Raw genomic sequence first — 12,823 nt, forward strand, 5'->3', positions numbered from 1 at the left:
TCAGTCTTTCACCCTACGTAGGATATTAGTGGTAAACTTCGGGGGCTTTACTTTGACCAATTTAGATATATGCTAAACTTTTAACTGTAGGGAGGGACTTCTCCATTATGTCACAGCTAGGGATGGGGGACAGGACTGCAACTATGCCAATGACAAAAAATTAAGAGACACATCTCTCGAGGCAAGCGCCCAGTGAGAAAAGCATAAATTTAATGGAATATGGATAGCAGAGTAAGGACAAACTGGGTGTTCTTTCCATCTAGTGTCTACCAGCCTCCCTCATACAATAATGCTGCTAATGTTCCCCCACCACTTATACAGCTCCAGTATAGTGGGCATATGAGTAAGGTTGGGCAATTTATCCAGCCCATCCTCTGGACCAACTATAGTAAAATTCAAATATGGGACCGTTTTGCAATTATTATGTGAAAGCTCTCTTTCTAATAGACTTATAAATCAGGGATTAACACACTACAAACCATGACCTAAATCTGGCCTGCTATCTGTCTACAACAGCAAATTACTATCTGGTTCATTATAGAAAAAGTTTGCTGACCTCTGTTCTTAATAATACCATGTCAGCCTAGAATAGTAAGGAAGCATCTCACTACTATATGAAAAGAACATGTTGGAAATTAAGTCAAGGCCAGGCATGGTGGCTTATGTCTGTAATCCTAGCACTCTGGGAGGCCGAGGCTGGTGGACCACCTGAGCTCAAGAGTTCAAGACCAGCCTGAACTAGAGTAAGACTCCATCTCTAAAAATAGTGGGACGTTGTGGTGAGAGGCCGTAGTCCCAGATACTAGGGAGGCTGAGGCAAGAGGATCACTTGAGCCCAAGAGTCTGAGGTTGATATAAGCTATGACACCATGGCACTCTACTGAGGGTGACAAAGTGACTCTGTCTCAAAAAAAAATGAAGCCAACAAGAAAGAAGAAACCAACTCTGATATTACAGAAGTTCCCAGATTCAAATGGGCTAGAAATTATCATACTCTATTTTTCAGTCATATAACCTAATAAATCCAGCTTTTTCTCAAGGAACTTTGAATGGAGTTTCTTGCATTTAAACTAAAAGAATTAAAATTCAATACATAGATAAAACCCATACTGCTCATTGTAGGAAACCAACTTTAAATTCTTTCTCTACTACATGTCCATCAATACTACGTGCCAAAAAGACATTAAACATCTCTTCATATTTTTATAAATATAAAATAAATAATTTTTATAAATATAAAATATAGTTTCACCAGACTATGATTGTATACTAAAGGGCTCCATTAGGTTTTTGGAATCTTTCCAACCAATCATCCTAAGTATTACTGAACAATGAAAGAACAAGAAGAATGGAAAATAAAATTATCTTCTACCCACCCCCCCAAAAAATCCAACACTAAATAATCTATCACAGGACAAATGAAAGAAAAGTATAAAAACAGAAGGTAAGTACCACCATTAATTTCTCTGAAATAAAAAAAAAAGAAAAGAAACTACTCTAGGACCAGCTAAAGAAAGAGCCAGCTAGAGAAATCCAAAATACTCAAGGAAACAGGTTTAACTAATTAGGAAGATGGTAATTAAAACTGGAGCTGCTAATTGTCTACTGGGCCTGTATCTCCAGTAATGTTCCCTAGAAACTCTCAGCAATGGGGGACAAAATTAAGCCTAGCATGATTATCAATTATGCACACAACAGTTGTCTTGTATTTGTCTCTCTTTTCAGGAAACTAAAAAGCACACAGAGGTGTGGTTTTCAGAGCAAGCCATATATTCATATGAGAAAAATTTTATATCATGTTTAGGAACAGAATTATTTAGTGTTTAAACTTGGTGCGGTTTTTTTATTTGTTTGTTTGTTTGTTTTGAGACAGAGTCTCAAGCTGTCGCCCTGGGTAGAATGCTGTGGCGTGACAGCTCACAGCAACTTCCAACTCCTGGGCTCAAGTGATTCTTTTGCCTCAGCCTCCCAAGTAGCTGGAACTACAGTTGCCTGCCACAATGCCCAGCTATTTTTTGTTGCAGTTGTCATTGTTGTTTGGCAGGCCCAGGCTGGATTCGAACCCACCAGCTCTGGTGTATGTGGCTAGGGCCTTAGCCGCTTGAGCTACAGGCACTACTGAGCCTGTTTAAACTTGTTTTAAAGTGTACATTCTGGAGCCAGGAGACATTTCTTTCAACAGCATGCTTTCTATCTGCAGAGGCCACAAGTTAATCTACAGGAAAACTGAAATGGTTAGTAAGAAAACCAGTTAAACACAGAGGACAAATATCAAGTGGTAGGGAGAAAGAGAAGAAGGTAGCTTAAAATGCAGTTAGTGAAACGATTCTAGACCTCCAGCTTACTGGGGGAGAAATGGTGGTGGGTTTTTCTTTCCTTTTTTTTTTTTTTTGGATTTTCTGTTGTTAATCCATACAAAGAATAGTATGTCATGATAGGATTTTTCTTCCTGGGTATTTCCTCCCCTATGAGTTGAAGGTCATTGAGAGTCAGGGAAAGTATTGTAAAACTGAACTGAGTAAGAATCTAAAAAGGCAATTTGATGTTTTATTTCTACTAAAGATGAAAACCAAATACTTCTAGGGTTCAAATTCTAGTTTTGCTAACTACCCACAGTATCCATTCTCCTTGTCTTCCTTAAAGAAATACTATGTCCTGGGTCCTGAGTGCCTATGTACAGCCTAGATTTCCCACACTCCTTTACAGTTAGATGTGGCCACATCATTATGTGTGGGTCAACGGAAGTGATGGGGGCACCTGCTGAGTCCTTCAAAATGCTTTCCCTGGACGTATTCATCTCCATTTTCTAGTTGGAAAATGGCAATGACTGGAACAACCTGGGGAGCCAAGGAGCCACAGGTTGATGATGGCAGAGTGACATGTTCCAGGTAGGGACTGCTCTATTCCAGGCTCTGAGGGACAAATACACTTGCCTATCTTACTTAAGCCACTGTACTTTGGAGTCTCTCTGTTCTAGCTACCTAGTCTGTACCCTACTAATACAGTCACTATCTGTGCAACTAGGGGCAAAAATAATTCTCTAAACCTCAGTTCCCTCATCTGAACAATGGAATCCTAGTACTTATTTAAGAACTAGGAGAAATAAATGGCTTAAGAGATGTGGTAGCCCAATCCTGTGCCTAACATGCAAAAATGTGCTCAACAAATGGTAGATGATGCTAGCAGAGAAGAACTACTTGGGAAGCTGCTTTCAAAGGCTTCTGACATCAAGCAGCAACTGTGCCCACAAAGCCCTAAAGGTAGACATGTATCTGGTTTTGAGAGAGTTTCTGTAGGTAACAATGTATTCAGAGAGCTATCTTATATTTTAGACTAGGATAAGAATTTACATTAAACAAAGCTTAATTATACTTTACCAAACTGCACCTACATCTTTAAATAGTCCCTTAAATCTTGTTCTATGTCATTAAATGTTATGCAAACACTAGTTATTTAATGCTTAGTTGACTAAATTGAGTACCATGTTTGTACAAAATACAGTAAGAGTAGAAAGGTACATTAATCTGTATTCCCAGATCACTGTACTTGGGCAGGCTGAGAAAGACAAACACAAATGAGCTGGAATCATCTATACTGGTCACTTGATTGACACACAGAGTTCAATAGTCATGACCGGCTTTTTCCTTGCATGCATTCCCTTCTTTGAATAGTGCCTTTGCAAGGGTCGATTATTGGTCCTCTGGCACTATGGCTTCTTTTTATCTTGTATTGGTGGGACACGGATATTAGACTGTACTCTGAGGATTTCTCTAGCCTTGAGATTTGCTTAACAATGGAGTTGAGATCCTTGGCACCAAGAGGACTACTATGGCCCTAGGGACATCCCCAGGGCGCTCACGTGAGTTTTACACACCACAAGATATAGAACCACCACAAGCTTACATCATCCATTGGAGGCCAGCATCAACTCTGAAATGGCAGCAGGAATCACATCACCAGGATGAACTCCTTCCATCTACCCTGATACTGCCCCACTGCTTATACTGGGATGTGAGTTACTATGGTGATGGGAGGCTGAACCACAGGATGTTGCATAATCTGTACACACTATAATAAGCATTTATTCCATAAAAATGGATTTGAAATAAAGCTTTGCACACTACTTTTTGGAAGTATCATATAGTCAATAAACATTCAGTAAGACTGCATGGTCTCTGCCTCCTTTAGATGACTAAGAAGCATTACACTCAAAGAACCTGTGCCCTGGGTCTGCAAGACCAAAGCTCAGGAACCACATACACACAGAAGCAATGCCAACATCCACAAACATCAACCTAGAAATAAAAAACTACCTCTGCTACATTGGTTTCGAGGATGCAAGGCTTCAGAACAATAGTAAAAATCACCACACTAAGAAAGCAAACAACTCAAGACCTTTATTGCAGACTCTTGCTCTGCTTCCCTGAATTGTTACTTACAGGTTCCCGGCCATCCATGGCTTCCATCCAGAGCCTTCGGTCCTCTTCTGACAATGCCTGCATGGTAATAACTCCTGGCCTGTGGAGAAAGGAGGGATACAGATATGAACCCAGTGCCACGTGCAGAAAGACTGACACAAGTGAACCTAAACACTCCCTTAACAGAGTGAATGACTGCTGGGGTTAACATCACAAAGAGAGACACAACTCTCGGCTTAGAGCCACTTTCTAGACTCAGAAAGCAAAACCACCTACCTACCCAAATCCCTCTGAGCAAAACCACCTCCCTCTGAGATACTGTACAGGTCAGAGACACAGAGGAATAAAGTGACTCCCCCAGACATTGTTTGTTCCTTAAAATCTTATTCATTTCTATTACTCAAAATGCTTGACAAGAATGTTTTACTCAAAGTAGAAATGAAATGAATATTTGTTAAAATGAATAGAATTATTGGACTCAAGATTAAAAGAAGAGGAAAAATCCAAGCTGGAAGCATCCTCATTTCCTAAAATCTAGTCTAATGCTTCCAAGCTGCTTTTGACATGGAGAAATTTTAGGAGGTAACCAGCTTTGCAGTCATGATCACAATGTGCATAGTATTTTTTAAAAAATGAATACTTAACCATATCAGATACTGAGTTCATTACAGGTATTAGATTCTTTTCAACCCTTGAAATGCTCTTCCTCTTTAGAGCACAAACCCTCCAGAAGGCATGAACCCAACACTAAAGGGTGTTTGTTGAGCTCCCATTACACATGGCACTCCATGAGAAAAAGAAACCATGCCATAAAAACGACCTTGGGACCACTCAGGGAGGCCGAGGCAGGTGGATTGCTTGAGCGCACAAGTTCGAGACCAGCCTGAGCAAAAGCGAGACCCCCGTCTATACTAAAATAGAAAAACCGAGGCAGGAGGATGGCTTGAGCCTAAGAGTTGGAGGTTGCTGTGAGCTATGACGACACAGCACTCTACCCAGGGCAACAGCTTGAGACTCTGTCTCAAAAAAAAAAAAAAAAAAGACCTTGGGAGAACGGGCCAAAAGCCCTCTCTGCTCATTAAAGCAGGAGTTCTTTACTTAGCGTCCACAGATGGATCCCAAAGTGTACCCATACCACATTCTCCCCACGCCCAGATGTATATGTACTTTTCTGTAAAAACAATTCAGACTACCCACTGGATTCTCAAAGAGGACTGCAACCCTCAAAAAGTTAAGAATTGCTGATTAAAACCCTCATCTTTAAAGTTGGAGAAAGCCTAAAGAAGAAGAGACCCAGTAAGCAAAAGCCACTGAAGTCCTACTGCTGTCTGAGTCCCCAAGCATTGACGACCCCCAGAGAGCAGCGGACACGCAGGCTCAGAAATGCCCTGGGCAGCACCAGTCTGAGCCCTGCAAGCTCCCAAGCCTGTTAATTCCATCTATGATCTCTGTGCCTGGCTCATTTCCACTGTTTCAATGGATATGTTAGACTTTATATTCAATGTATTTCAAAAATCACACTTGCTTGCTTTCATTGATCATCCCTCAACATACTCTAAGAAAAAAGTTGTCAGCCGTGTGAGAAGGGTAGGAAATATGAAGGGCCTCGGGGTGGGGAATGAACATGTGCCTGTGCATGTGTATGCATGAAAGAGAGTGAGAGATCAAGCCAGAGACAGGGGTACAGAGAGGAACAGAGGTGGGGGAGAGGTGGGTGGGATATTGAGCCCTAAGAGGGTGATCACTCCTGTGAAGGCCACACTGGGCACCAGCACCATAACACAAAGATGACTCAGAAGATGGAGTAACTTCTCTCTCCATAAGCACCTACCCAGTCTCTCCCTCCTCTTCTCAGAAATTCTCATTCTCAGACCCAGTACCCACTCCCCACCATCTGCCCATTCAGTCTCACTGGTGTCTGCAGACTGTGCTGAGAGTTGTGGCTCCACAAAACTGATCCTGTGGCTCAAGAGCACGATGGATTGATTCTACACTTCCACATTTCAAAAACCCAAGCCCAAAGCTTTAGGCTTTGAAATAAACAGTCTGTGAGTAAAACACTCTTGTCAACAGCTACAGTCCACTAATTAGAACTATCAAGGCCCTGAATGTGGGTTTTTGAGTGTTCTTGTGGTGCTGTCCCTGCCTCACCCCCTTCAGAACTGGGTATTCCCTTAATACAAAGATACCCAGCCCAATCTCAACTCCCTGAACCTGAACTTCTGGTTAGGGCCTGGGAACTTGGATTTTAGCCAACTCCCCAGGTGATCCTGATGCACAGCTAAGTCTGAAGATACACCCTGGGCTGTCCACCCATCCCCACTATTTTCTTCCCTGTTCCTCCTGCATGAGAGCAAAGACACCCCATGTACACAGTAAAGTCGAGCAGCCAACATGTCTCCAGCTCATCTCCTGCTAGGCACTCACCAGCAAACAGTGAGCCACAGTGCTGCCTACCTAACAAGGTCTCGGGGGGCTTCACACATGTCACTTCAGCTTCATGGCACACAGTGTGAAATTTCCACCCAAAGCCACAGAGAGGAAGTTCAGACTAACTCAGAGGCTGTGTTGGGTGGGCCAACTGGCCTCAGTAACCAGGAAAATCAACAGGATTTCTTTTCATTTCAAGAAGAAATATCAAGTCCTTTGACACAATGGTCTTGTTCCTTTTGGGAGAGGCAAGGGAAGAAAGGCAAGAGGAAGGTGGTGGATAAAATGGATTTAACACCCCAAGTGCGGGTGATTTTCTCTCGGCCTCCTATGTGGACATCCAGATCACAGTACTGTTCTTTCTAGGCATCCAGAAAACACTAACACTCATTTGACTCCAAGTTCCTTTTCCTTCATTGTAATTAAAAGCACTATTACACAAATCTTTTGCAAGAGAATTTCCTAGAACCAAGGTAAAAGGGTCAACTTTCTTTATTTGGTAACCAAGCAATAGTTTCTTTCCGTATTTACTTTCCCTACGCTCCTAATAACCACCATCTCTCAAAACAAAATAAAACAAGCAAAACCCTCAATGACCCTCCACTTTCCACATCAGTCCTTATAACATACTCTGAGATCTTCTCTTATGCCAATTGAGTTCATGTTTGAAAAGCATGTGGGTTTTCATAGCAAAAAGGGTAAGGATGGAGGAAAGGGAAAGAGGAAGGGAAGAAAAAGTAGGGGAGAGATGTGAAATGAGAAAGGGGAAATATGAAACAATGAATGAAGAATGGAGCAGGTGATCAGAGCTAGTTCAATGATCAATCACTTGTTCCACAAAGAATTATGACCCTATTAGGCACTGTACTAAGAGAACTGCAATAATTATAACCCAGCACTGCTCCAGCTGCTGTAATAAGCACTATACATAAATTAACTCACTTAATTTTCACAACTATGTCATGAAGTATTTTCTCATGTATTCCCATTTAGCAGATTTGGCCTTAACCTCTAAGGTTCAGAGAGGTTAAGTACCTTGTCAATGATTACAAAGCTGAGTAAGTTACACAGCCAGGATATAAATACAAGTAGTCTAACTCTGAACTCTTGTGTACAATGCCACGACAAATATGAGGCCACTACAGCCCCGAGAGAGCCCATGTTAACCTCTGGTGTCAAAATTGGCCCAGCCCTCCTACAAGTACCTTAACTCCTGCAAAGGATCAAATTAGACTAGAGTGATACAGGGCTCTGTAAAACACAAAGTGCTTCATAAATATGAGGGCTCAGAACACGACTGTAGGAAAACAGCCAATCCATAGGCAAGAATCCAATAGTGTCCACATTTTTCCTACCTCAATACTCAAAAGACAGAAAACCAGTGAGTTGTTTAAAAGAACACAAAAAGCATCACACATAAAGAAAAAATATTGATAAACTGAACTTTGCCCAAAGAACTTGGCATTCATTAAAAAATACTGTTAAGAGAGTGAAAAGGCAAACCAGAGTAAGAGGAGATATTTGTGATATCTATCGCCAACAAACACCTACAAATAAATAACGGGGGCGGGGAAGCACCAAATTCAGTAAGAGATTTGAAAAAGCACTTCATAAAAACCAAAGTAAGAAGAGAAATTTGTGATACATATCTCCATCAAATACCTACAAATAAATAAGGGGGGGGGGGGAAGTACCCAATTTAATAAGAGATGTGAAAAGGCATTTCATAAAAGTAGACATACAAGTAGCCAATAAGCATAAAAAATAAGGCCCACACTGATTACTCATCAGGGAAATGTAATTAAAACAACAGTGAAGTAAACCCTCCCCAGGAGGGCACTGAAAGGACCACCAAGACCAAGTATGGGCATGATCATAGAGCCAACAGGAACCCTCATACATTCTTCTCCCAGTGGGAGAAGAAACTGACAAAACCACTTTGGCTCTATCTGCTAAAACTAAACATACACCTGCCCTGTGACTAGCGATTCTACCTCTCTATGTATGTATAATCGGGGGAAATGAGCATGCATGTCTAGCAAAAGGTACATTCAAGAATGCTTGTGATCTTATTCGTAATAGCCCAAAAGTACAAAACTGATATCCATCAATAAGAGAACAAATGATTGCATATTTAAACAACAAAACACTATACAACAATAAAAAAAGCACCAACTACTGCCACATGCAACACATGGATGAAGGTCACAGACAGATGGAGAAAGAGGCCAGAAGGCTATAAATTGCATAATTCCATTTACGTGATGGTCACATGCTGCAAAACTCCTCTATGGAGACACAAGTCAGAAGAGTAATTTTATTTAGGGGTAGGGACATGTGCAATGACTGGAAAGAAGCCTAAGGGAACCTCCTGGAGTGATATAAAAATGTTGCATGGCATGATCTGGGTGGTTACTCAGACGTATGTGTGTGAGAGAAGTCATTAAAACACAGACTTAAGATGTGTGCATTTTACTGTGATTATATCTCAATAAAAAACTGTTTTAAATACTCAAGAGATAAGACTTCTTATCAATAAGCTCCGCTCACTAGTTATCCTGACTCTAGCGCTTCGGGTGGATTAACCATAGAACTGCCACACACTACTCTTATTATCTGCATTTTAAAGAAAAGTAGCATAGAGCAGTTCAATTACTTGTCCACTAGCATTATCAGGATTACATCTCAGGGCATGTTGTGAAGGTTAAATGAGAAGTACAGAAGGCATTGCAAAGTGCCAGGCACACAACTGCAGCAAAGAAATGCTGCAATTACTAGCTGTTATCACAGGGGCAGGTGGAGGTGGGGTGAAGGGAACAGGACGGCAAGTATGGAGTAGGGTTAAAATCACAGCTGGAGACGACCAGGTGTACAGTTTTAAAAGGAAAAGGAACAACCCACAGGTACTGCTAATACACATGACTCCACCCCAACACATTCACACACAGCACTGAAAATCACGTCTCCAGCATAAAGCATGCCGGGCCCAGGGCTGAAGGGACCCACCTGCTCTGCCATCATGGCCATTTCCTTTTTCCTCCTCAGTAAAGCATCAAAGTGGCTTACTACTCCCTTTTGAAATTAACATCTGATAACTCGGCTCGCCAGTTATAAGAACAGAAAAGAGGCTTTAGCAAATTCTAGAAATTCTGCAAAGGAGCTCCCTCCACACACCAGATGAGAGAAGGAAGGAACAAACAACTTAATCCTTTGTAGAGCTCAATAATAAGATTCTATTTAAAATACAGCACCTCCTTTTTCACTCTGAATACATCCTTGGTTAGCACTAAATCTGGATCTGCTTAAGAATCATGAAGAAGAATCTAGAATTTTCTCTAAGCTGGTACTCCACCTCTCACACTGCAGAACCCATGCAGAAAATAGCTCCACGTCTATCATAGGGCAAGATGCTACCCACAACCACATGGCCTCCAACCCTGGCCCCCAAAAAAGAGCCCAGAGAAAGCAATATGTATATCGTTGAGCAACACGTCTACGATCCCAGCACCACTGCTGCTCACCAGCCAGGAGCAAGCAGAATCACAACCAGCCCCGATTCCAGGGTTACTCGACAGCTCTCCTACTCTAATTCTATTCCTGAATCTGAGTCAACAATAGTGATCTCAGCAATTTGGCAATCTACTCACTTCCTATTGGACGAGGAAATGCTATTACTAACTCCACCCCACTGAAACAAACACACTCAAAAACTAACAGTACTATTCTTTCTAAATCAACCTCTGAAGATCTAGGGTTTACTTATTCATAAGACTATAAATCTTCTGTTGACAAAAGTTCATTCCCCCGCTTCCATCCACACTACCTTGCATTTAAGGAACAAGAGCAGAGTAAAAGAAGGACCCACAGAAACCACATTCTCTTAGCCTGTGTTTGAAACCTGCCCTGCTGTTCTTCTTTAGGAAGACAAAGGGAAACTGAAGATCTGAAAAGCCATGCGTAGGTGAAAAGAGCTTTGTAAGCATCAGGGAGGGTGGATGGTCTTTTGTTTCTAAAGAGCTACTAGGAAAAGTGATTCCTAATAGTTCCTAGACAATGACAAGAGTTTAAGGTTCAGTAGGCCTTAATTTACACAAAGACATGGTCAAAGCCATGTAGAATACTCTTAAAGAATGACATCCTTTCCATGTCCGTTTATGAGATTACAGCCTCAAAGGTCAGAAAGCAAAATGAGGGCAAGTGGACAGGAAATTCGTTACTTCCCTGAGGAACAGACACTTGGCCTCATATTCTTTCAAACATGCAACCCTCTGTTTTTGTCTTTTTTCTGCACTTTTACTTTTGGATGAGACATAAGAACAAGAAGTATTTTTCCTCTATGGAAAGACAACTGTGCAAGCACAAGGTAAAAGGTCAGCTGTCACTTGTCATCATGGAGGAGTGGGTCACCAGGGAATGGTGGGGACTGTGGCAGAGTGAAGAGCACATATCCCACTTGAAGGAGGTATCTGTCATTCAGCTCAAGCATAAACAATTCCAGATTTTTCCAACATTAAAATGCTTCCCAAAAGCATTCCCAATTCAACCTAAACTATACATGTCGTGGACCACCAGTTTGCAACTTCTCTACTTGAGCTTTACCCGAGTTATCATGATGACATGTTCCAATGTTACCTCATGTACCAGGACCCACAATGATGCACACCTCTATTCTCATCCATCCCCTGTCAAACTCAGCAGAATATCTCTAGTTCCAAAAAAGAAGAACTTGGGTAACTTCCCTTTTTATTCTAATACTCAAGGACCCAGCACCATCTCTGAAGGGCAACATTAATCTACTATTTGGAGACAAAAACTTATGACTCTGTATTACTATGCATGCACGGATACAATAAATCATTGAAGACATTGTGCATTAGAGATCTCTGTTCATGAGAAGAATTCATAATACGCCATGATAACCTTGGTGTGGTAAAGGTGAGAGAGACAGAGAAAGTAAAAGAAAAAACAGAAGTTAATGCAAACTGGAGCCTCTAACCTAAACCTAAGATTTACTAAGTGTTTATTATGTGCCAACCACTATGCTCAGTTTACTTGTAACATCATTTATTCCTCACAATAATTATATGAAGTAGGTACTATCATTATGCCCCTTTTTAAAAGTAAAAAAACTGAGACTTGAAGAAATTACTTGCATAATGGCATACTGCTATAAGTGCCAAGTGGGAAAGCCTGAACTTAAACCCAGGCATGTCTGACTCTGAAGCAAAGCCCATACCTTAACCACAAGGTTGCACTGCCCCCATGAGCATGCAATGCATGTGCCCCGGGATCTGAAGAAGACCAGCTACTTAGTGGCAGGGAGGATAGGAGGGAAAGAGACAGGAAGGAAGCCTGTCCCCTAACCCCTCTGAGTTTTTAGCAGTAGCTTGTAATCAATTATTTAGAAGGAATCTGATCCTAATTAATGAATGAATCATAAGCTATTAAAGCCTGCAGCACTGACGTCTTGAGAGGAAAGGTCCTAAAATAATTAGGACCATAGCAATAATAATAGTCTAAAGAGTAAATATTGCCAACCACGTCAGAAAAGTTCTTACATTATTTTATGAGACACTGAAGTCATAAAACATCAGGAAGCCCAGACAAAGAAATTTTTAACATATTAAATCGCATGGTTCTTAAAGGTAACAGATATTGACTGAGTAGCCTATTACATGCCAGCCACAATGCCAGGTACCCGGGACAGAGAGGTAAGCAAACACTTTAACCTACTGCACAGGGAGGAGGTGCTGTTAAATGATGTGAGGGACAAAAAGAATGCAAATACTTGTTGTTATTATTATTGATAAAAACTATGAAAACATATCTTGTGGTTCATCTAGCTTTCTTTTTTTCATTTTACTATTCTATCTCACAATGAATACAAATTTACATAAGTGGAATTTACTGGTCAAATTGTTTCTTCTTTCCGGATGTATGTAACAACAAAATTTTGTTTTTTTGTTTTTTTTTTT

General features: G+C 41.1%; 1 protein-coding gene across 4 annotated transcripts in view; it reads right to left on the reverse strand.

Annotated features, from left to right (window-relative positions):
- The window catches only part of ARHGAP26 (Rho GTPase activating protein 26), a 431,922-nt gene that overhangs the window by 260,875 nt on the left and 158,224 nt on the right, over positions 1-12,823 (reverse strand). For all 4 annotated transcript variants that reach the window (XM_023515652.1, XM_023515656.1, XM_023515658.1 and 1 more), the window contains one exon: positions 4,440-4,518. In XM_023515652.1, the coding sequence (XP_023371420.1) occupies positions 4,440-4,518 (79 nt within the window). The remainder of the gene's footprint in view (positions 1-4,439; positions 4,519-12,823) is intronic.

The sequence above is a fragment of the Otolemur garnettii genome, unplaced genomic scaffold, assembly GCF_000181295.1.
Source record: "Otolemur garnettii isolate 467f Iridium unplaced genomic scaffold, OtoGar3 scaffold00003, whole genome shotgun sequence".
In the NCBI taxonomy this organism is placed as follows: domain Eukaryota; kingdom Metazoa; phylum Chordata; class Mammalia; order Primates; family Galagidae; genus Otolemur; species Otolemur garnettii.